Source organism: Crocodylus porosus, unplaced genomic scaffold (assembly GCF_001723895.1).
Source record: "Crocodylus porosus isolate Cpor-Errol unplaced genomic scaffold, CroPor_comp1, whole genome shotgun sequence".
In the NCBI taxonomy this organism is placed as follows: Eukaryota; Metazoa; Chordata; order Crocodylia; family Crocodylidae; genus Crocodylus; species Crocodylus porosus.
In genome coordinates this window covers 6770174-6794266 of record NW_017728921.1, presented here as the reverse complement: position 1 = coordinate 6794266, position 24093 = coordinate 6770174, and the positions used below count along the sequence as shown (strand labels likewise).

Genomic DNA, 24093 nt, shown 5'->3' with positions numbered 1-24093 from the left:
TAGAGGCTAAATATAGTCCAACTGAGCAGAATCTTTGCCAGGCAAGTCCCAATCAAGAAATTATTATAGTTATTGACTAGCACTAGGGCAACCAATTAACTGGGGGATACTGTAGTAAACATGCCATCTCCGTTATGTAGAGCATATTGTGCCTTCATCAAAGCAGCAAGATAATCCAAACATGCTGCAGCTTTTTTGTAGATGAGAATATAACATAAGAATGATATTCAGTAACAGACTGCGTTAGAAGAACGGTAGGACACAGATGGCTAACACTAGGTTGCAAAAAAAATTAAGACCTGCATCCACACTAGAGTGGCTTTCCCTTGCTTTCGGCATACGTGGATGGTGCTCAAAAATCAACGTTGTCTTTCATTTCTAGCATCTACATCTTTGCCCACTAGGCTCTGTTCATGCATCCTTTCTAAGTCTCACTGGGTTTTATTAACCTTTCCTTCTAAACAACCTTGCTTGGCTGTAACCTTTAATCATACTAGCCAGAGCCAAAATGTCAGCGTTTAAATATTATATAGCATGAAAGGGAAAAACGCATTTTAAATTACTAAATGGCAATAGTCATCAAATGAATTTTTCTGTACCCACCTTCTGCTACAACTGGATTAAAACAGAGCATCAAATAATTTTTAAAATGCCAGTTATTTAACTAGTGGATATTTGCAGGTCTTCCATATGGCATCCAGCCTACAGAATGCCAGCGTTGTAACATCAATGCCCTGCCTAGTTTGCAAATAAAATATCACTCAAGGATTCATATTTAAAGTCCTGATATTTCTTTATGCACCAAGAGAGGGCATCATACCCCTCATTTCTCACAGAGATACACAGGCTAATTAATGAATTGCCTGACAGAGTGGAGTATTATAGGTGAGAAAGCAAAGTATGAAAATACAAGAAGCCCTGCTGTGCCTTTCCAGTCAATTTATGGCTTTTAAATCAAGCACCGCATTCAGTTTTATGTTGAGCTGCCTGAAATAAAGGATTCTTACTTCATAAGTTCTGAGTGTAGCGAGAAATTACTCTTTGATTGCACCCAATTACTGCCTTTTCAAAAGGCAACACTTGAAAACTGACTATTGAACTGAAATTCTTTGTTTGCTGGGAATCTGAATGCCTAAATCAATTTTGAAACAGTCAGGCGTTTGTCTCTTCCAGTCCCTCTAAGAGACCATTTCAGACTTAAATTTAAATAAGTGGTTTATTCTAGCTTAAGCCAAAAGGCAAAACTATGACATCCTACATGCTGGCTTCAGACCCAAAGAATGGCATCTTCAATTAAGGTGCTTTTATGGGGTCACTGTAACATAGAGAAATGAGTGCATACAGTGGACTTCCAGAGCTCACAGTGAAAAAAGTTTGATCATTCACTTTAACATCTTCTTTACTTACCCAAGTCGGTCAACCAAGTCCCAAAGCACATTGGGTGATGGGACGAGAGGAGATCCATCATATAAGACCACTGACGCTCCTGTAGCAAGTGCAGATACCACCCAATTCCACATCATCCAGCCAGTCTGTAACAGAGAAGGCAGCTGTGTTAGCTTAGGTCTCTGTGGGGTTGCGTAGGCAGACATCCCTCCCAGCAATCCCCTGATCTGTGAATTCAGCCTTCACTTCATGTGAGAATGCCCTGGCCTCAAGTTCATTTGCAACCAAAAACACAACCTTGCAACTAGGTCCCAAGTTCAGTTAACATTGCTGTAGGTCCCAAGTGATTCCATGGAAGTGAGTTGCCTCTATCAGAAACCAGACCCTGCTTTCAGTGTCCTGCTTCTAAGACTTTTAGTTGGAGACACACACACACACACACACACACACACACACACACACACACACACACACACACACACACACACACACTCTGTAGGACCCCAAAAGGGTGCCGGCTGGTTGTACACTAACAAAAAAGATCCTCAATGATATAAATAGATTAAGCCTAGAAAAGACCAGTAACTCATTTAGTCTGACTCCCTGCATAAACACAGGGCATGCAATTCCAACCAGACACTCCTATACTGAATTCAGTAGCCTGTGTTTCACTAAAGCACGTCTACCAGAAAGACAACCAGTCCTGATTTGAAGATGTCAAGAGATGGAGACTCCACCTTAAGTGGAGAGCACATACTTATCTCAAATTACAGTAATTGCAAGGTATAAAAATTACCTGCTAATTACAGACCAAAAATACAGTGCAACTTTATTTATGCAGCATCATTCACACATGCACATACACATATATATAAAAAATATAGCGTGTGTGTGTGTGTGTGTGTGTGTGTGTGTAATTTTTTTTTTAGTTGGCACTTGTCCTAGTATTTCACCCCAAATACTTCACAGGGAAATGTAGTTTTTAGGAAACAACTAAAATGCCATTTCTGACATAGCTGGTAGGATCCCGAGTGTGTTAAACGATGTTCCAAGCTCCTTTACAGTGAGCCCTATATATGTCTATCTGATAACCAGACAACATTTCTCAATGAAAGTTTAGAGAACTCTGAAAGATTCCAGCTTATATTGTCTGTAGGCATTTCTATGCAGGGCTGAGAGAACGATTTATTCCATTCCTATTCCCACATGTGTGCGCGTGTGTGCATGTGTGTGCGTGTATGACTGTGGTCTCAACTGACACTTGGGGAGGAAGAGGTAAAAATAACCCCAATAAACCCACTTTAGGCCAATTAACAGAACCATAATATCCTACAAGGAGCCACCAGGGAAAAGACAGACTGGCAAAGAAAAAAACTACTCCCACTCTATCATGCACATTACTAGAGAATCTCTTCTTCCTCGGTTCTGCACCAAAGTGATGCAAATAAACCCTAGCAGAAATCAACTTATGCTTCTCTTTTACAGCTGATGATCCCAGGATGTGGGAAGTGTGTCACCCTGTAGCATGATACCCACTTAAAAAATACTTGTAAAAGCCCCAACACAGTGGATTGGGAACCACTTCTCTAACATGTCACAAAATAGCAGCTTGTTTTTTTCCTTGCTTTGTACCTTATTAGTATTAAAAACATCAGGAACTTGGAACACATGAGTTTCTAGGCTGAATCAAATCAGTAATCCAACTCATAAAATAACAAGTGTCTAACAGTAACCAATATTGGATGTTTTAGAGGAAGCAGGGAGGGAGAGGAGGTATAAAGTGATCGTTTGTTCTTTTATCACCACATGTCCAGATCCCTGCATGATGCAAGAAGGTAGAATATGCTATGGAAACGGACCAATGAGACATTTATAGTAAGAACCCGAAGAGGCAGCAAGAGCCAGTTTTTCTCCAATTACACTCGAAATACAGGTTTAAAATTTCATCAGAAAACACCCAATTACATTTTACTATTTCACCTGATTTCTAATACCACTGAAAACAAAAAGCCCTCCCTTAGATAACATGAATTAAAAATATGTGGAACTGTATTTGAAGTCTTGTGGGAAATATTACCACTCTTAAGATTCATTAAAAAAAATACAACACAGAGATCAAGTTCATAAATGTCTTATAATCCACACTTGCCGTTGTATAGTACATAATGACATCATTGCTGGTCATGTTGCCATGAAGAATATGCTCCTTCAGGTGCTGAATTAGTGTGCCCTGAAAATAAGAGTGAAGGAAGGAATTTATGTAAATGCAAAGCAAAAGACGTGGTGGCAAAATATGCTTTCCTAAATCAAATGTGGCACACACACACCAGAGCGTATTTCATGATTACAAACAGATATTAAACCCTGCCCCTTTGCAAAATAGAGCACACCAAAGCAGGCAATACCTGTCCCCATCAGTACAACAGTTCAGGCAGTGTTCTCCATTCCCCTTGCATATAACTTTTCATCCCCACTCACTAGACCTCAGTATTTCCTGTGCCTAACCTGAAACAAAAGGCAAAGGTAGCTTCCCTGAAGAACTTCATCGCCTTTCCATCATCAGCCCGTAGGGTTGTGCATTCCTGTACAGAGCTCACTAGGGCTTGTCTATAATTTTCTCTCTGCGGTTCTGCCAGTCGCTTTCCCCAAGTAGATAAGCCTCAGTGAGCGTTTCAAATGTAACAGTATACGAGACCCAAAGCTGTTCTGAACCTAGCCATCATGGCAGCGGATTACACATTTTTTGACTAGGTCACCTTGATGATTCAAACCATTTCATACTTAAACGCTTTGGGGATTGCAGACGTAACTACCTACACGTCCTCCAAAGCATTCAAGTTACAGAAGACATTAATAGTAAATGACAGTACACTGAAAAAATACTACTGCTCACTCTTCTCTTTTGCAGAAAAGGTAACTAACAGCAGGACACTGGCCACCTTTGTCCCCTTGCCTGACCTGTGGCAGGTTGCGGTGTAATGCCTTGTGGTTGTGTCAGGGTTGACTGTGTAGTTTTACTAATAGGTTAGAGAATGGCTTGGGTAGGGATGATCCTGCCTCTGGTGAGGGTTGTGACTAGACAACCTCTGAAGGTCCTTTTCCAGTCCTCCTTTATATGATTCTATGATAAAGTATCTTTTTTTTTTTTGATCACCGTTACAAAGTGACTTTTCAGGACCAGTGAATTTATAAACTACTTCACTTTATTCAAGTGACAATAATGTGGAAGATTTAAGAATTTCTGCAAGGGCTCATGATGAACCTATGAAGGTCTTCACATGCAAACAAGATGCATGTGGAAAGGAAATACATTACAGGTAAAAACTGACAATAAAATGAAAGAATGACAGGGGCAGGGGGCTGGACTCAATGATCCTCTGGGGTCCCTTCCAGCCCAAATGTCTCTTAAATCTATGAAATGACACATGCTTTGTAGGAAGAAAAAAAATACTGAAATATATGAACAAACCCGCTTCTCCCTTAGCTTCCCACAGGAGCCATGACTAGATTTTACCTGCCACTGCTGCTGTGCCCTGAGGTATCACAGTGCTGCCATCTAGCTACACGCTGTGTTCATCAGCCCGGAGTTTAAAAGCAGAATTCAAGTCCATAACATGCAAAAATAGTGTTCACAGGCTTACTGAGACTACCCAGAGTATGTTAAGCGTACTACGGGCCTTGCAAGAATTGAATCTCAAATAAGCATCTTTGTTAGACACCTGTATCAGGACTACATCCCACTGATTCAAACTCAGCTTTTTTTGCTCTTTTATTCCAGTTTATACTTTACTAATACAGAGCTTGAACACTGGAATGCCATTTTAAATGAGGAGTCCAGCCATTGACTATGAACTTGGAAAAAAACTCAGTTTAAACAGAAGTCTGGGGACAGAAAGCTTGGAATTTTCTCTTTTGTATGTAAGGAACTTATTTAATTCCTATTACCATTGCATCCACATGCCTTACAATCTACAGAGGATATATCTTCACAACTTCCCCATGAGGTAGAGAAGGATCATTCCCACTTCAATCAGAGCACTAAGGCACAGAGGGACAAAATGATGTGCCCAAGGTCACAGAGGCAGTCTGTGGCAGAGTACAGAACTAAGCTCAGCTTTCCAAAGTCCTTAGGTAACCAGTAGACCAAGTTACCTATCAGTAGAGCTTGCGTCTCCTCTTCTTTACAGGAAATTCAGGAGTAACCACAAAAGCATAAAATAAGCACAAGGAAGATAAGAATGAGGGCCAATGTTTCTATGACTAGGAACAGGAATGACTGGATAATTTCTTTAAAAAAATTAGGGAAAAAGCCTCCATACATTTCTCTTTCATACAACTCACTGCAGGATCACTACGCAATACAACAGAACTTTGCTTCCAAAAGGCCAAAAAACAAAATCCTTCCGCCTGCAAGGCAATACAATTCAAATCTTTTCAAAGGTTTGGCTTCATTTAACTTATTTACATACGTTGTTTCAGTACAAGACACAAGAGGCATGCAGAGGAAATGCATTAACACAACACAAGTCGCGCCCTAGGCTAATTTAAGTTATAAAGTTAAAATTAAAAAAAAAAGGGAAAAAAATTTCTATCACTGTCTATACAGAGATCAATACGATAATCAAGCCGCATTAAAAGCCTACTGCAATCAACAGTAATTGAATATACTTTTGCTGTCATTTCATCATCTCTTGTATTTTTAATTACACTCACCAAACTTCAACTAACCTTCAGCTGGGTTCTGGAAAAGACCTAACTTCACGTTACGTCAGGGCTGAAGCAATAATGACCTGATTCTCCCTCTGCTGAACTCAACAAGAGTCTTACCACTGACTTCACCAAGAGCCAAACTGTCAAATGATGGAAGCCAGGCAACCGCGCACACTGTGAGACCCTAAGTGTATGCATGTTCTGGGGGCTCTGGACCCTATTCAAGTGGAAAAATGTTTGCAGCAGGCCAGTCCGGGGCCCAGTGTAGCCACACCTGCCACATACACCAAGCCAACCCACATAACAGTCATCCCACCTCAAAAAGTAGTCACTTCCCAATAGGTTGTGGTAGAGCAGCTCAGTGGGAACACAGAAAGTGATGACACACCTTTTCATCCCATTTTCAGTCTGGCCTTTCCTGTGGTGTGGCACAGATGACCGCAGGAGTTACCAGGATCTTAGGGCTGATTTAGTTGCAGCTGGGGCTGGGGCAGAACTTGGCAGCAAACTGAGCAGCTGCCTAGATAATCATCAGGAAGGAACAAACCTATATAATAATGGGATTTCTCTTCCCTGCGAGCTGCAGGTCTCACCTCTCAAGTGTTTTATCATGCACCCTTGTTCAGCTCGCTGGCCCTTTTGCTCCAGCCTGGCCTTCTAAACCCTGTGGGGCTCTGGAATTCCTTCCATTTTCTGCTACCCAAGTGGGATTCCCCTTCCAAAACAGCTCCCATGAAAAGCATGATGCCTCATGGATGATCCTCTGTTGGAGATGGGCAGGAGGTGTCTGGGAGCAGGGTGGAAACAAAGGAGTCACCTCTGTCCAAGTCTCGCTCAGACATCCCAAACGAACTTGGCAAAATTGTGAGATGAGGCTTGTTGGGCTGAACTTGTTTAAATCTTTGACCTCAAAAAGTGCTCCCCAAAGCTTTGCCTCCGTACAAAGAAAACTTACAACAGGAAACTAAAACTATGGACATATTAACAGGCGCAGTTTGACACAGGGTGAAAAGAGGTCTTGCCCATTACAATTCAGCCGATCTATTGTTATGGTGTCATCTGGCTGCTCCTGTCACCCAGTAAGTGAAGTTAAACACTGGTAACTTGAACCAGGGCAGCTTACCCCTGAATGACACGGGATAAACTTGTACTTACAGCAAGACAGGAGGACCTGGTAAATCCAGCTGAATAGTGGTAAATTCCTGACTTTGAAATTGCAGATCTGTCCACCCCCTAACATGCTGGTTGCTTTTTTTCTTTTTTTAAAGGAAAGGGAAGGAGAACAGATGATCAGATTGGCAGCTTTGGGGTTTGAAGTCCTTCAGTCACAGATGTCCAGCCCAGTAGCATGAGCTTCCCCACATCCTTTGCCAGCAAGCCTCATACTTGACAGTTAGTCATTAAGTCTGAGGGTCATTCATCCAATTACAGGCTTCTCTGGCAGAGAGGGCATCAGCCATGCCAAGCAAGCTTTTCCTTTCAGGATGGACACCTGTCCTCTGGGAAGTGCACCAAGAGGCTTCACAGGGCACCACGACAAGGTTCAGACAGCCATGTCTTTGGGTTCTTATTGACCTGCATGGGACCCCAGCCCTGAGCTAGAGGTGAACATCTTTATAGTCAGCTACTGAAATCCCCCAAGCCAACCCACCACCTAGACACTAAACAACCTCCCATACCACAATACACTTTTAAGAAAGACGAAAGGGTAGCTGGCCATCAACAAACACTGCATCTCCAGGAGGAGATACCTACCCCTGCGGAATGAACCATGCATTTAGGTGCTCCTGTTGTACCAGATGAATACATGATGAAGAGGGGATGACTAAAAGGCAGCTGTTCAAACTCCAGCTGGGGAGCCTGGTCTCCCTTCCCGCCACCAAGGAAATCTTCTAGGAATACACTGTGAAAGTAAGCGGGGGAAAATTTGAAAAAAGATCAACTGATACTCAAGCACAGCTGTGTACAACGGTGGTGCTCAAGACTCCAGCCCCATGGACCGAGTTGGTTCGTGGGCCTGATCCAGCAGGAGCTTAGCACGCAGGTCTGGTCCTACCTGCCAAATCATAGTGCAACCTGCAAACGGGGCCATGTCATCCAGCCCAGCGTGCCCCTTGGGTCTGCAATGGTGGCAGTGTTAACTGCCATGGCTCTGGGATTAAAACTGCCACCACTCCACTGCCAACAAATTCCTGGACCCAGGAGGAGTGCCATGGGGCTGAACAGCAGCCCCGCTGGCCAGATTCAGGCCATAAGCTAGAAGCTGAGCATCACTGATCATCTCTAGATGCAACAGCCCTCTTATTGTCGTATCATAGGATCATAGTGCTTAGGGTCGAAAGGGACCTAAATAAATCATCAGATCCAATCCCCTGCCTCAGGCAGAAATGGGTGCCGGTGTCATATCACCCCAGCCAATAATCTGTCCAGCCTCCTGTTGAAGACCCCCAAGGTAGGATAAACAGCCTTAATTGAATTCCTCTCCCTTCTCAGTCCTTTGTTTAAATTGCTTAGCTGTTCAGCTTTAGGAAATTTTTTTAAGTGTCAACAAAACCGCATAACAAGCCAGAAAAGGTTTCCCCAGGAGAACAAGTGTACCATTCTGCACGTGAAGTCCATCTAAGAGTTAAAAAGCCCCGAACAGAGAGCAAGTCAGCCAAAGGGAGCCTGGCTCAGTGACTGGGGCTATGTAGGCACCCATGACAGATGCACCAGCTTCAGAACACCTCGGTCTACAGGGAGTGACGTGGAATCCAAGTGCTTGTGGGTCTGAAGGCCAAGTCCTCCTTTCATCCTCTGGTCCTAACAGCTTGAGTCCCGGTGTGCCATGCAGATGAAAGGGCTAAGGCCCTACCTACAGTGCACTCCAGAAGAGTGTCAGGGGACAGCTATGCTGTAATGGGGGCCCTTGACACAGCTGAGAAGGTAGCTATGGCTGCAGTTCCAATTGCACTGGAGCTCTTTTGGGGTGACAAAGAATTTGGCCCTCGAAGCGTGATTTGGAACTGTAATCAGTTGAGAGAGGGATCCAAGTAACCTAACCCAGAACAGTAAATAAGCAAAACAAATTACTTCTAAAAATGTCATTTAAATTATTCATCGCTCAATTTTGAAGCTTGCTTCCCTTTCCCCAATATACACTATCACATTTATATAAACACCCCGCCTAATAGGATATTTCACACAGAGCAAACATTTTCCTTAAGATGATCAATAAATCCAGCTAAATAGCTGCCACTTCACTGCTTTTATAAAAATGAAAAGCTTGGTGGGCTTTTTTTTATGTTTATCTGTAGTATCCAGCAGTCAAAAAAAAAATGAACAGCAATGGGGAGCAAAATCCAAGCTGTTTAATGGAGGCAGCTTGTTTTACGGTATAAAGCTAAATGAAGTGGATAATGTAATTTTACTGGATGCTCCTATTTTATATCAATTACTGTTGCTCAGAGTGAAGGCGATATATGAGAAAAAGATACTGTCACCTATTTCAGGAAAAAGGAGAGAGGGGAAGACAGATGCACAAAGTAATTATAAACCCAGTGCTGACAAGTTGAAATTACAGGTAAATTAGTTTAAAAGCAAACTAATTCCATCTCTTTGTAGAACTACTCGCTGTGTCAATACAAACAGGGAGATAAGAAGCATTGTAATTAAAGAAAGCAGTTCAGTGGCTTGCTCATTTAACTTCATGCATCTCGATAGTGGGGTTTCCCCTAAAGTAAGCACAATACAAGAGCTTACTGAAGTACAACGGCACAATGTATGCATGATACAAGAGCTTATTTGTGTCCCCACAAAGGACTCTACGCACTTTTACTCCCTTGGTGCTCTACTACGGGTTCAGCTCTGTTGAATAAACAATCGGGGTTTCATTTCTTTAAACTAAAGCTCCCCAAACGATGTTGAAAATTAAATGGCCCAAACATAATGTTGGCTCAGGAGGAAACAAAAAGGTACAACTGACAAAACAAAGCAGGGACTTCCTTTCAGTCAAAATTTAACCTGATCCTGCCAACCATGCTCATTAAGAGCTCCAGTAGAGGCAAGAGCACAAATTCTGCTTCCACTTACATCTTCAACATGAACCTACTGAATTCATCTGAGTTGCAGATGTGTTGATGGGAACAGGAGCTGAACCATTCAAAATTATTTGCATAAGAAATGGATGAGCAGAACCTAAGCTATGACCTAAATACAGAAAACTAACTGAAGGATTAGATTTCTGAGCTTCTTGCAGGTTTAGTCAACTGAAAAGCTACCAGAAATAAAACAAATCAAGCCATAAAACATGATCTGTATGTTGACAGAAACCTAACAAGGTTATCACATAGATTTAAGGAGATAACATCTCACGGCATATTGTGAAGTACAGACACGCTTCCTTCATGCCAACACTCATGGGAGAGGGGACAACTCTGCTTATGCTAGGCACTGTACAAGCAGGTTTCAGGAACCCGACAGGGACCCTAACACTGCCGCGGCAGAAAGAAACCTGCAGCACAAGTGTTCAAAGCCAAGATGAAGTGGGGCAGAATTCAAGGCGACAGAAGTTGGAAAAGTCTTGCCAGGCTTCTGGTTCCATCCAGTCCCTATTTTAAACAGGGGCAACAGTGGCTCAAAGACATTTACTTCATGCGATTACCTGTTAGGAATTTTAGAAATATCAATCGTTTCCCTTGAGGAGACGTACGGAATCACCACCACTTTTTTTAAATCAGGAAGTCCTGGGAGGGAGGAGGAGGGAGAAGCAAAATATGAAAACTGTTATTCATTTCATTTAAGTTTTATAAACAAAACCCCTTTTCTGCTCGGTGGGCCTGTGTAATGTCATGCCCCGGGTAATGGAAATAGCTCAATCTTTTCTCTTCTCCCATCTATCTGCTTCTCCATGGAACATTGCCAAACTGTGCCAGCTTAATATAACAAAGTGCTGGATCATAATCTCTCCAATGGGCCACATTTTGCTGTCAGGTGAGCCCACACAACCCCAGACAGCCTCTGGTTTCCTGGGTATAAGCAAGAGTGGATTTGGGCCAAATGAACATATCTATTCACCTGCCTGGCCAATATAAACACATATAACACATTTCTCCCACAACGAGTTCCCTTCTCCTTCTTTGCATGGAGAGAACATAAGTCCAGGAAGATGTGGAAGGACCCAAAGGCCAGCGCTACTCTGGGCTCCAAGCCTGTGCCCCCAAATGCTGCAGGAATCCCTCTATGTGGGGTACTTAGGTCTCAAGTGGACTGTGATCTTCAGGGTTAAGTAATTTTGCCTAATCTGGATTCTATTTCCTCTTGTTTTACCCTTGAGGTTTCTAACAAGCTCCGTGAGAGTTCACGTGTGATGTAGTGAATGAAATACCTTTTACCACGCTCTGTAGTTTCTCCATGTGGTTATGCTCTTTGCCATTGTAAATGACAGCTTCAACCGAGAAGATCAGCTTGGGCTGAATTTGAGAGAACCTGTCCAGCACGCCCTGTGGCAAAAAGAGAAAGGAGACAAACAATTGCACCATGAATCGCTGCACGGGGGGAATCCACTGGCTGCTAAATCCAAAGCCTGGTCTCAAAGAAGCAATAAAGGAATAAGAGGGGCTACATACATGAATAACATTAAAGCACTGACTGAACCTGCTCTTGCCACCCAACCCCCAACATTTTGAGGAACAGTGCTTTGGTGAGGGCTAGGCCATTTCATGATCCCAGCACCTGACCAAGCCACTGAAATACTACAGTAATTGCCCAAGACACTCCACCAACACTACTACCTGCAGGGCTAGTTTTACAAAAGGTACGACATGAAAGTAGCACCTACATGCAAGTGCGTCTGCACAGGTGAGGCGCCTAACTGCCTTGATGCCAAGCAGAATTATGCACTACACCTATTTAGGCACTGTTGCACAACTTAGCAGGTGCTAGTTTGCACCTACATATCTCTGTAAATGCAGCCCCAGAGTCTGAGCCCATTTAGCAGAATATTGCATTTGTCTGTATAGTAAAACTGAAAGACATTTTGGAAATCACTAAAAGACATGTCATTTCCAAAGGCAGAAACTTCCCAGGAGTTCAGAGATATTCATTCTGCTAAGTCAAGGACACAATTTCACCAGCTTTATTGGCATGATTCGGTTTTGCAAGAGAATAAAGTCAAAACAGTCCTTTGGGCATCTCATACCAGGTCACGTGCAAAAACTAAACACTCAGACGTTATCCTCCAGTTAACTGGAGACTATTCAGGAATGAATTGCAACTATTATCACATCTGAGCAATAAAAGCCTCCTGGCACTGTGTTGATTTTTCAGGTGTACCACATGCTGTGGCCTTCCCAAGATGGGGTTTTTGTATTCGACAGGAAGAAGCAAATCCTATTAATAAAACATCTCAGCAGAGAGCATCTTCATCTCTCTCTGGTTGGATTACTGAAGCATTAGCATTGCAAAATCTGCCCAGCATCACAAAATTGACAGTCACCCACAACAGAAGAGAATCTCCCAAAACACTCTTTGAAGCCACCAAACTCACTGGAGTGTTTGTTCTGCTTCACTACCCATCCTCTCCAGCCTCCAGCCTCGCCTTCTGCATGACAGTCCAATTGAGATGCAACAGCTAGTTTGCTGGGAATTCCTGTGGGCTTCGCATATACTGCGCAGACAGCAATTTCCTTAAGTCATTTGCCCAGAAAGAATAAATCCATTATTCCTTTTATGCACACTCAATAAATGTGGTATCACAGCAAGCAATTGAGTTCACTAAATAAGTAATAATACAGCTTAAAAAGCTCCTCACAAGAACCAGCCTTTGGGACCAGATCAGCTGAAATGGAAACCCAATTGTACCACTACCATACGAATAATGATGAATTCCCCCACCCCTCAAAGCCTGAGCAATTAGGCTTTATGCAAAGTTGCTCTGAGTCAGCGTGGGCAAGAGAGAGGCTTCTGTACCCTGTGCGTTCCTGCTGTATAGACTGTCCGTGTACAGAATATTTTTGAGCAACAGGATCGATTCTGCTCATGCCACCGTGAACAGGGGCAAGTCCATGGAAGTTAAAGGAGTCACTCTGGTATAAACCTGATGAGAGATCACAGCCAAGTAGTGTGAAGTTCTTCCTCCTACATAGCTTCTTCGTACTGGCCTAGTCAAGCTTGGCATGGAGTCTCCTGAAGGACTGTGAAGCCATCCTGTATCATTTCTCCATGTACTCCTACAGACAGGATATAAAAGAGTAAGGGATGGAGCACTAGGCACTAGGCCAGCCCTCCAATCCAGGGAGAATTTCTTCCTAGTTGGCGTCACATACTGCTCCTGGGTTTTGCAAACATTCACTCCTAAATTCTGGCCAAGAAACATTTCTCCCTCCCTTCACATATTTCTCTGATACCCAGGAGAGAGAGCCTCATGCTATCTCATATTCCATGTCATGCAGCAGCTCTCCAAGTTATCAGCTACAAGAAAGCCTTCTGCAGACTACAGAAGAACACCAAAGTGCATTTCTCCAGAGATGGAGCAAGGAAGGGAAAAGGAAACAGCAGTGTCGAAGTCTGAAATCTAAATGTACTAATTAGTCGAGAAATCCCTAGTGTCCATTCCAGTGACAGGGAACAGATTTTTCAGGAAACCTGTATCCACAACATCAGCTGTCACAAAAGCCCCGGACTCTAACATGGTGATTTAATTACAATGTTAAAATTAGCCTTTAAAGGGAGTGCAAGTCACATTTCCACCTGCCTCCAACAAGTCTGCTGTCTTATCGATTTGCTTGCAGCATTTTCCAGGAACTGCCCAAATGTCAAAGTGAGGGGCGCACATGCTTCAAAGGCTGTCGTGCTTGCAGGCTGAAGGCCATACTGAAACAAGACTGCGTTTAAGTTCCAAAAGCTAGCTGGCAAACTAGCAAGGATGTCCCTATCCTGTGGGGGAAAGAGATGGGGAAAAGGAAAAGAAGAATTTTGCATCCAAGGAGAGACAACCTTGATCCTGAGACTCTTTAATGGGGACTGCCAACACCCCAGGCTGGATTCATTAGCAGTGACAAGGTGAGACCCATAGGGCAAGCTTTGAGTGATCAGACTACAAAGTGATGGAGGTCACCAACTCAGCTGTAACACTGGCTCTTGGATCCAACAAAATGGCTCAACATGTATCAGATCTCTCCAAAGCCCAGGTTGTGCTAGACTCAGCTGTATTCTCTTAGACCCAGATGTATAATCCCCTTGATTATAAACATGCTCCCTGCAAGGGTCCATCTGCCCCATTCTCAAGAGCAGAACCTGACCCTAAAGCTTGCATTTCAAACAGCTGCTTACACTTGGGCAATAGTGGACCCTTCTTCCTGCAGTTGTACCGTTTGGGCACAGGAGGCCCAGAGATGAGGGGAAAGGGCTCCCAGCACCAGGGTTCACCATGACAGGGAACCACCAAGTTCCCTCTTCCATTTGCCTCTGGCAACTGATTTCTTCCAGGCTTGCATAAAAGACTTAAAATCCACGGCATGCAGGAGGCTGTTCCAAGCAGTGCAAGAGAAATCCTAAATTTTGCAAAGCAATCACATCCATTTGGACAGGATACAAAACAGAAGCATGTTGAACCCTGTAAGTCACTTAGCACCCCCCGACCCACACATAATGGAAATGGAATCTGCATTTATGTTAACAGGCGTTATACCAGCACATAAAAGATGACCTGTCCATCAGTCTGGAAGCTGATACATCGGGGGTCTCTCTCAAGTCCACTGAGAGCCTTCTGATGTGGCCCTGAATTCAGGCCAGCCAACCTCTAACAAAAGAAGTGTAAATGATATTGATGGCATCCCCACTCTGAAGCTCAGCTTGGTTAAAAAGCTATCACAAAAATTTAATGAGCCTGGGTAGCGAAAATAGCAGCACATTGGTGCGGGGAGAAACATATTTGTACTCTGTAATAGGAGTAAAATGAACAATCTTGCCCCAAATGAAAAATCAAATCACACTGCAAAGAGAACGTTGTGTACTGTCATTTTCTGACCCAGCAAAAAACATTTGTAGAGCAGATTGGTCATTACAAGGTGTAACGTTCCCCCCCCCAACCCCCGACATCATTAAGGTTTTGTCAATGTGTAAGAATAGAATCATGCTGCCCTCCAGTGCTCACTCAGCAATACAACAGGTCTCTACTTTCAGCCAACTACAAAGACTCTTCTTATTATAAAGAAGAGCTAAATGTTTCAAACTGGTTTGACCTTTCTGTGCTTCGTACAATATAAATACATAGCAAGCGAGATGCCTCAAAATGCTTACAAATCCGAATGCCTGTAAGAAAGAAATGAATGAGGATTCTATATGCCAGTATTATGTGCTTTAGCAATTTGTATCTGGCGCTAATTATGACATGCCAGGTACTTCCTAAAAAAGAGAAGTTATGCCCAAAGCTGCCAGAGAGCACTCTGTTATCTCAGTGGAGCCCTCTTACATTTTGTAGGCAGCACCTTCATTTGCCCAAACACACCGGTGCTATTCAAGCCCTGAATGTTTAATCCATGGAGAAGTATGCCATTTGGTGATTTCACATAACCTTCAGGATCTTATGACAGTGAAGCAACAGGAAGATGCAACCAAAAATGTGTCTGCGGTAACTCAGTGATGCTTGATCATCTAAAGCTTCGTCTTGCTGAAGATGAATCCCCGCTATTGTAACTGCAGAGAGCCTGGCATTATCACTCAAATGCCAGCGGTCTGGAAGAGAAGCAGCTCTTATCCACGGAAGACACTCTCATGCAGAATTCCCACTTTATCCTATTACAGGGGCTGATGTTCTTTTTCACGGAAGAAAGGTTGACACATCTTAGCCCCATCCAACATCTTACCAGAAAGACTGAAGGGAAGAAAAGGAGGGAAGTAAAAGACTAGATATTTTTTTTTACGGTAAAAAGCCTGTTTAACCTTGCGTGTACCTGAAATTATTCCAGGCTAATAGCTCTGTATAATCCGAAGGAGAGTTAGGCCTACAGTTTCTTTGCTCCACAGCAGACACGGATTGCCAACAGAGGTCAGGAAGGAATCCCTCACACATACTGCAATGCTTCTTATGCTTCAACCATGCCCTAGAGGCCACCTTTACACCAAGGCAACCGTTGTTGCCCTTGCCTAATTCAATCCCTGACCTCTCAAGTGGTGTGCCATTTTTCATCTGTTGCGATGCACTTTTTTCTATACCCCCCCCCAACTAGGAAGCAAACTGTGATCCAATTGATTTAATACAAGAAGCAATCACCAGGTGGCAACAAGTTTTTAATGTTACTCACCTGGCCTTGATTTGGAATGGAACAAAACCAGCTTCAGCTTTTGGACACTTCATTCTCATTAAAATTAATGGAAACTGTCCTTCCAAATCACTTGGCAACTTCGAAAAAAAAAATCTGCCTGCAGCCAGGAGTTTTCTAAATTTTGCCACAAGATGGCAATAGAAGGAAAGGCAGGGTAGGTTTGCACCTTATAAACTAACCAAATCAGAAATGGATAGCATAAGTTTTTGTAAGCAGACAGCTTACTTCATCAGATGCATCTGTTTATGAAAGCCCACTGCTTACAAAAGCTGATGGTACACGTCTCTGATTTAATTAGTCTTTAAGGTCCAAATCTACTCTGACTTCAGACTAAGAGGACTAGCTACCTCCCTGCTGACAGAAGGAAAAAAGAATCGGATTTAGAAGACACATCCAATGCCCTTCCCTTTTACACCAGGCAGGTTCATGATTGTAATGTCTCTGGAAAGGGCAATTCTCAGAATACTTACATTAATTCCAAAGTCGGGTGAAGTTGAACTCCAAATGGCACCAATACTTGCAGCAGCCAACATCGCTTCTACTGCATGGATGCTGTTTGGCAAATAACCTGCAACCAACAGAGTTGGAGAACAGTTAAAGGTGGAAGAGACCTAGAAACCTTGACTCTTCTAATAAAGCTAAATGGCACTGTCGCCAGTGTACACAGAGGTTAACAAGCGAGCGCTCTGCTTCTTCCTCTGTTTTAAAAGATCCTGACAGTAACACTGCCCTCAGAAAAACAATTACTCCACATCAGATGTAAATCGAATTACTCCCTGTTCGTGCTGGTCCCAGAGGAGTGAATCTCGCCTCTTGTTAATTAGCATCTCAGGGAGGCAGATTAGCAGAGCAAAGGGAGAAAAGAGTCATTTAATGGCCAAGTGATAGATGGGCTGAGGATCTAGCCCTATACTGGGGGGACTTTAAATGATAACAGGAAGTAGGATTACAAAATGCACTGTGAGATCCAAGAAGACCAGGTATGCCCGAGTCAGGTCACTGCTCCTCCCCAGCCAACATGCTTGCTGCAGAGCAGGAAAGCTGTGTACGTACAGCAGGTGTCTGCCACATCCCCGAGACCTTTCCACCCCCCCCATTCTGCATAAAGCCAGTTAGGTTACCTGACCAGAAGTCATTGTTTCTATGGGCTGAAATGACATCGCTAAAACCCTGCTGAGATCAACTGAAGGCTCCAAACTTCTAGCCTTGAATCAACACACGACTCAGAAAGCATAAGGAAAACCCTAACGCAAGAGGCTCTGCGTACGTGTGCAGACCTGAGCAGGAAGGAATGCAGCCAGTATCTTTCCTTTTAAAACTGAGTTATCTTCCCAAAGCTGAACTGCATCCTAATTTCAAGGTTTAAATGCATCTTATAGATATGCAGAAGAAACGAAGTGTCAAGAGAGGCCGTTTTTCAACAGACTCCATTTCAGTCCATCTCCCACAAAGTCAACTGTGGGATTGAGACAGATCCTTAAAAATGATCAGGATTGAGCAGAGAGATTAAAGGCACAAAATTTACATGAGCATCTAAATCATGGGACTCAAATCCCAGGCCTGTGCGCTCAGATTCCCTGTTTCAAGGAAGCAACTGAATGCTCAAGGGCACTGGGGTAATTCTCTAATTAGACACAAGATAACAAGTGGTGTATGCATCTAAGGGCTGCAGGCCTCATTGTTAAATTCGCTACCCACAGGCAGCTCCCAAGGACTTTGCTAGCAAGCGCGGCACAAAGCAGCTGCGTACACGTGTTGGGAATTCTCCAAACACAGAGCAAGAATCCCTGCCCTGAAGAGTATTTCTGCAGACAAGGCTGGAGACTTTTGTAGATGTATCCATTCACGTTTTAATCATTATCCAGCAATTTCAGGGGGTACAGAATGCCCTTTTTGGCCAGGTGCTTGGGATGCTGTTTGAGAAGCTGGCTGTTTCCAGCCTGTAAGGGTCGGACGTATTTGGCAGGTTTTTCCCTCCTCAGAGGCACTGAAGTACATTGTTTTAAACCGAATGGACCAATTTCTGCTAGTTGATAAACGGCTGGGCCTTTCAGAATAACAGGGAGCATTATTTTCAGTGTCCATAAAAGAGATTATAGCACCTTGATAAGCCCCCGTACAGGACTTCTGAAAGAAATACGGAGCTCTTCCTGTAAAGGATGAGCTGTATATAAACAGGGTGTTCGTTCATATGGAACTTGGTGTGTGTGACTTCATTTGCAACATAAAAAAGTTCAAATGCCTAGCGTACTGTCAGCTTAGCTTGCAACCACACCCTGGAAGACCAGGGCTCATTATTCTAATACAGAGTCCAGTACTTTGACCTTGAAATGCTCTTGGACATTTCTAAGTCTTAAAAGGAAACACCCTTTTGCAGACACTTTCCCTTCCCTGTCCCTGACCTTCCTTACAGCAACTATAGTGGTTGGCTTCACGGAAGCAGGGAAACAAGCCAAAATGCTCTGTGTAATATGATGAAAGCAGCTGTTTGGCTAAGTCCCCTCATTTTGTATTGTGTATTTCTACTGTGTATTTATTAGTACTGAGTCACCCTCTGCAAATCTTGCAGAGTCCTGACCAGCAGTCATAAAAAAGAATTTATTGCTGGAACATCTGGGAGTCTTCGGTGTCATCAGAAGCTGGTCCACAGACAAAATTACCGTGCTCAAAAGGACCAGATTACACAGCAGAAGAGCCTGTGCTATAGTAGGAGGGAGTTCTCCCCTCTCCCATCTTTTCTAGTATTTCCTGAGGGCAGGTATGCCAGCCTTTCACTTACAGTTATAAACTGTTATCAGTTATTTATGACTCACAGCTTGAGTCAGACCTTTACTTGGAGCAGTAAACTTAAACTGCGGCTTTGAAGCTGCAACTGAACTTGCTCTTTTAGAGCAGTGTCTCTCAACCAGTGAGTCCTGACCCAAAAGTAGGTTGCAAGAATATTTCAAAGGGTTGCGAGCAAGTCCCAAAAAAACCTGGGAAAGCATGGGTTTCTCCTTACAGGCAGGCAGGCTTCCAGCCTGCAAGGAGCTGCTTAGGGCAACTGGAGGCAGTGGGTGCACGTCCATCTATGCGCACGCACACACGTGGCCGGTGTGCAGCCAGGCAGGGTTGTGGAAGCAGCCACAGCAGCTGGATGCAGGAAGTGTATGGGGAGTGGGGGTTGGAGGTCCAGGGCTTGGGGAACGTGTGTGTGTGTTTGTGTGTGAAATGCAAGAGTGGCAGGTACCAGCACTGGGGAAAGGTGGCAGGGCACTGAAGCTGCATCAGGTCAGAGGGAGTGGGGGCCAAGGTCCTTTGGGGGCAGCAGGGAACTGCGTTGCTAGGCTGGCGGCACTGGGGCCGATGTCCGTATTGACAGGGGCAGGGTGCCCAGCAGATGCTGCTTGTGGGGCAGGTAGAGCCATGACCAGGTTGCCTGGCATGGTGTCCCTCCTCCTCTCTCCAGCCCCTGCTGGGCTGGACTCACTGCGCTGGCTCCCCCATGAGCTGGAACTGCTGCAGCCACAGCACTCTGGCCTGAAGGGGGGGGCAGCTGAGGACCCCCTCTGGCAGGGCAAGGGGCAGGGGGCTGCAGGTTGGGAGTGAGGGGCACCAGCACAGCCAGGGGTCTGTGGCTTGGGACTGGCCGTCAATGTTTCCACGTGGGTCCTGGCAAACCACTGCACTACAACTGCTTGCTGCTGAAAGAGCAGGACTGGAGGAATGCTGGAGAGGAGAGGGTTACCATGCAATGACATCATCCTCACCCATAACATTATGCAAATCTTCAGCAGCTGTTTTGCAGCTGGCAAGGAGGCAGCGAGAGACAGGGAAGAATTGAGGGGGTATAAATAAGGGGTTTGGGTTGTACAAAGGGGGCAGAAGCCAGTGCCTTGAGTCCATGGGGCAGGAGACAGGTGGGGAGGGATTTTCTGCTGGGTCTTACGGCCAGAGGCTACTGGTGATGACTGTGAGCAGACAGGCCCTCGTGGCTTAGCTTGTGGTGACATCTGGGAGGCTAGACCTGGGGGTGCTGGAGTTTGGGAGAAGTTCAAGGTATCACTTCTTGGCTTCATGAAGGCTCAGATCAAGTGCCTGTGCCCGGTGCAAAAAAACAGAAAAAGCCTGTTCTTATCAGCTTTTTCTTTTTTCCCCCCTGCTTTTTTGCACCAGTCCTGGAAGCATTACAATACCAGGTCAATGCATGGAGTGGATGGAGCACGCTCTGGTTCCACCACCCAGCACCAGAAAGACTGCTCAATATAGACCTCTGATGGAGGACATATCAGAGACAATCACCTGCTCTGGGGAGCCCACCTACGTGGTCACGGTGCTTCCCCTGCACCCGCCACACGTGGTGTGAGCCGTGGGATACAAATACCCAGCTGTTTTACTGAGGTGGAATCTCTGCACCCGCCACATGTGGTGGTAGCAGTGGGAGCCGAATAACCCTGCAGTTTTACAGGCATAATTTGAGAAGAGTAATAGAGTCACTGAAATCCCTTGAGCAAACAATTTCTAATTTGGCATCGGGTCAACTGGATAGTATAGACAGCCAGGATGGCGGAGCAGTACGCCCAAAAGACCGTGCCTGAACTGAAAGAGCTGGCGAAAGAAAGAGGCCTTCATGTGAAGAAAGGGCTAAAGAAGGAGGAACTGATTAAACTCCTGTGTGACTCAGCCATAGAGCAACCTCCACACACGCCAACTCCTGAGTCCTCCCCAGAATCACAGGGCCGCACACCAAGTTCGCAGTCCTCAGGGAGATCAACCCCTCCGGAGGAGCGACAGGGCAAGCTCAGGTATGAGCTGGAGCTGAAAAAGATGGAGATGGAGGCCCAGTGTGAAAAGGCACAGCTGGAGAAGGCAAAGCTGGAGGTGGAGGCCCAGCGTGAGCACGTGGAGGCTCAGCTGGAGCTGAAAAGGACAGAGCAGGAGGTGAAAAGGATGGAGCGGGAGGCCCAGCGTGAAGAGGCCCAGCACAAGCACGCTTGTCTCCATACCTCTGTGAAGCTACGGATCCAAGCTTTTAAGGGGGGGGAAAGTGTGGCAGAAAGCCACCTTGGTTTCTCCCCAAAATCTCTGCCCTGTGACACTGTGACTAAAATCTCTGAGCTGCAACCATTTGATGAGGGTGGGCCCTGCACGCAGGGGACCGCACCCTCAGCCTGTCTATTTAGGTGACTTGAGCTGGCTGCAGTCCTGAGGGAGGGGAAACCTGCTCCCTCTGCCTACCTGTCTTGCATCAATTACCTGGGTGGGGGGTTTCTACCTGGGGAGCTGGAATCTGCCCGGCAACTGGTGATGCATTTCAAATTGGTTGGCGGAGAGCCAACTGGAGCTGGCCTCCACTGGGCCAGGTGAATGAGGTCACGGGGGCTATATAAGTTAGGACGGGCTAAAAAAAGCCTGTTCTTATCAACTGTGATATCTGATATGTCCATAGGAGGTCTGTGTTGAGCAGTTTTTTGGCACTGGGAGGTGGAAGTGGAGCTTGCTCCATCCCCTCTATGCATCGGCCTGGTACTGCAGTGGTGCACCCCTCTGGGGGAACACGTGGTGGTAGCAAAGACAGAGCTCACAATCATTTCTGAGGATGCTTGATAGCAGCTCAGGGTGCAAGACCCTTGAAGAGGGAGGACCGTTGTCAGCAGACAATCAATTGATGTGACTGTTCCTGCATCCAAGTGGAAAAATCGTGGCCCTTAAGATGCCGGAAGTCTTTGGGTTTTGTCATCATAGAATCAGAAAGTTAGGGACCCCAGGAGATCTAGTCCAGCATTTCTCCACCCCTGGGTCACCAGAATATATGAAAGCTTAACAAGGGAGTCTGCACCTCTTGCCCCACTGGCACAGCACGTTCAAAAGCAGCCAGGGATTTTGAAAGGGCATCCTGAAGCAACAGCAAGGAACCTGATGTCTGAAAAGTCAGGCCTGTCTGAGAAGACCCAAATTGGGCACAAACAAAAAACCCCTTAATCTCTCATGTCTGTGGCATGGTTTAAATGCTACAATACAAACAAACAGTGGAGAGTGAAGGGCTGAAAAAGTCCCTCGAGGCAGCTGATGTAGACTTCCCCAATTCCTGATATAGAAAGAGAACAACCATAGGCCAGGGTTCAAGCCAGAGTTTGGACTTTGACAAAGCATCCTATGCCCCTGTTGGGATTTTAAAATGGTCTCCTACCTTTATGACCACGGCCTGGGACTATTAGTCACACGCTAATCCTCTTACAAAGCTAGCTTTAAAACCCACGTAAGCTACTAGGGCTAATGCAGTTGCTATAGATAAAGGACTAGCTTTAAACAGTATAATGTAGGGCTGCTTTGTTGAGCACTGTCAAGGGCTTTCAGGTTGGAGGGAGGAGGGAAAGAGTGGTTTGAGCTGCTGACGGGCAGGACAGGATTTACTACAGCAGCACAGTAAGGGCACTCACTCTGGAGATTAGAATAAAAGCCAATTCCAGGGTCATTTTACACCAAATTGTTGTCACACCTGTTTGCCAACTAAGGTGATTTTGCCAGCTCTAAAAGTAGCAGTGGTTGCCACGTGGCAAAGCATGCAGTACCTCAAGGTTTGGATGGTTTCAATTTCAGTACCTGATTTGCATCTTCCACCTCAGTACTCATCACAAGCCCTGCTGCAAGACCTCACCAGGCAAAAAGGACAGCTGCTAAAGTTACCTGTGCTGTTAAATGCCTCCCCCGAGCTGCTAAGCTGTGACAAAAGGCCAAGGAGAAGAAATGAAGTTGAAGAAGAAAGCGTCAACAGGACTGCCTGGTCCACTCGCCTCCAATTTCGGTAAGAGTGAAGCAAGTTCACAGTGCGCTTAGAAGAAGATATCTCCTGGTGCTAAAGAACTTGAAGCTTTAGTAACAATGAAGTAGAAGGCAAAAAAAAATCCCTAGAGCCAGCTGTATGGACTGGGATGTGGTTTCCACATTCCTGGAGCCTGCTACTGACTGAACACCTGGAATGCTTTAGGGGACAAAGTGTCAGGGGCAGCATCCACACCCTGGCAAGAAGGCTGAGGGTAGAGACAGATGCACATCCAAAGGGCTCCAAATCCTGAAGCATGTCACATTCAGCAGTGTGCAGACATGTGCCTGCTCCCTCAACTCCCTCCCCATCCAGAGCATGTCAACATGGCTGTGAAGACGAGCAACAGCAGGAGAGCAGGAATCCCTGCACGTTTTGGCCTCCAGAGTTTCCCCAAGGAACTCTCCATGGAGGACGTGGCGAGAGTGAAGCACTGTGGGATGCTGAAGGACTGCTGAGTGAACAGATGTTTCAGGAAGCATTGCAAAGCTGTTCCTCTCTCTTCAAGGGTCATTTCTGACTGCTTATGGGGCCCTGCACATCTGTACCCTCACTGTTTAGAGGGCTTCAAAAGGTGCTTGTAACTGCATGTCTTCTCATGGCTTAAGCATCAGGCAACTCTAACCAAGTAAACCTGCATTTCTTCCTATTTAAAAAGTGGACTCTTGGGAGAGGGGAACTCTGTCCCTTGTTGTTACCAAAAGATATAGAATCATAGAAGTCGGGTCAGAAGGGACCTTGTAGATCTTCAAGTCTGACCCCCTGCCTGGGCAGGAGAAAAACTGGGCTTAAATGACTCCAGCCAGGTAGGCATCAAGCCTCTTCTTAAAGACCCCCAGGGAAGGAGCCAGCACCTCTTCCCTTGGAAGTTGGTTCCAGCTCCTAGCCGCC

At 45.1% G+C, this 24093-nt stretch overlaps 1 protein-coding gene across 1 annotated transcript in view; it reads right to left on the bottom strand.

The window, feature by feature from the left end:
• Positions 1-24093, bottom strand: part of AACS (acetoacetyl-CoA synthetase) — a 77823-nt gene that overhangs the window by 16628 nt on the left and 37102 nt on the right. The window contains exons 5-10 of the mRNA XM_019538944.1: positions 16871-16968; positions 11462-11576; positions 10739-10820; positions 7852-7999; positions 3536-3616; positions 1408-1532 (exon numbers count right to left, since the gene is read on the bottom strand). Of these exons, the coding sequence (XP_019394489.1) occupies positions 1408-1532; positions 3536-3616; positions 7852-7999; positions 10739-10820; positions 11462-11576; positions 16871-16968 (649 nt within the window). The remainder of the gene's footprint in view (positions 1-1407; positions 1533-3535; positions 3617-7851; positions 8000-10738; positions 10821-11461; positions 11577-16870; positions 16969-24093) is intronic.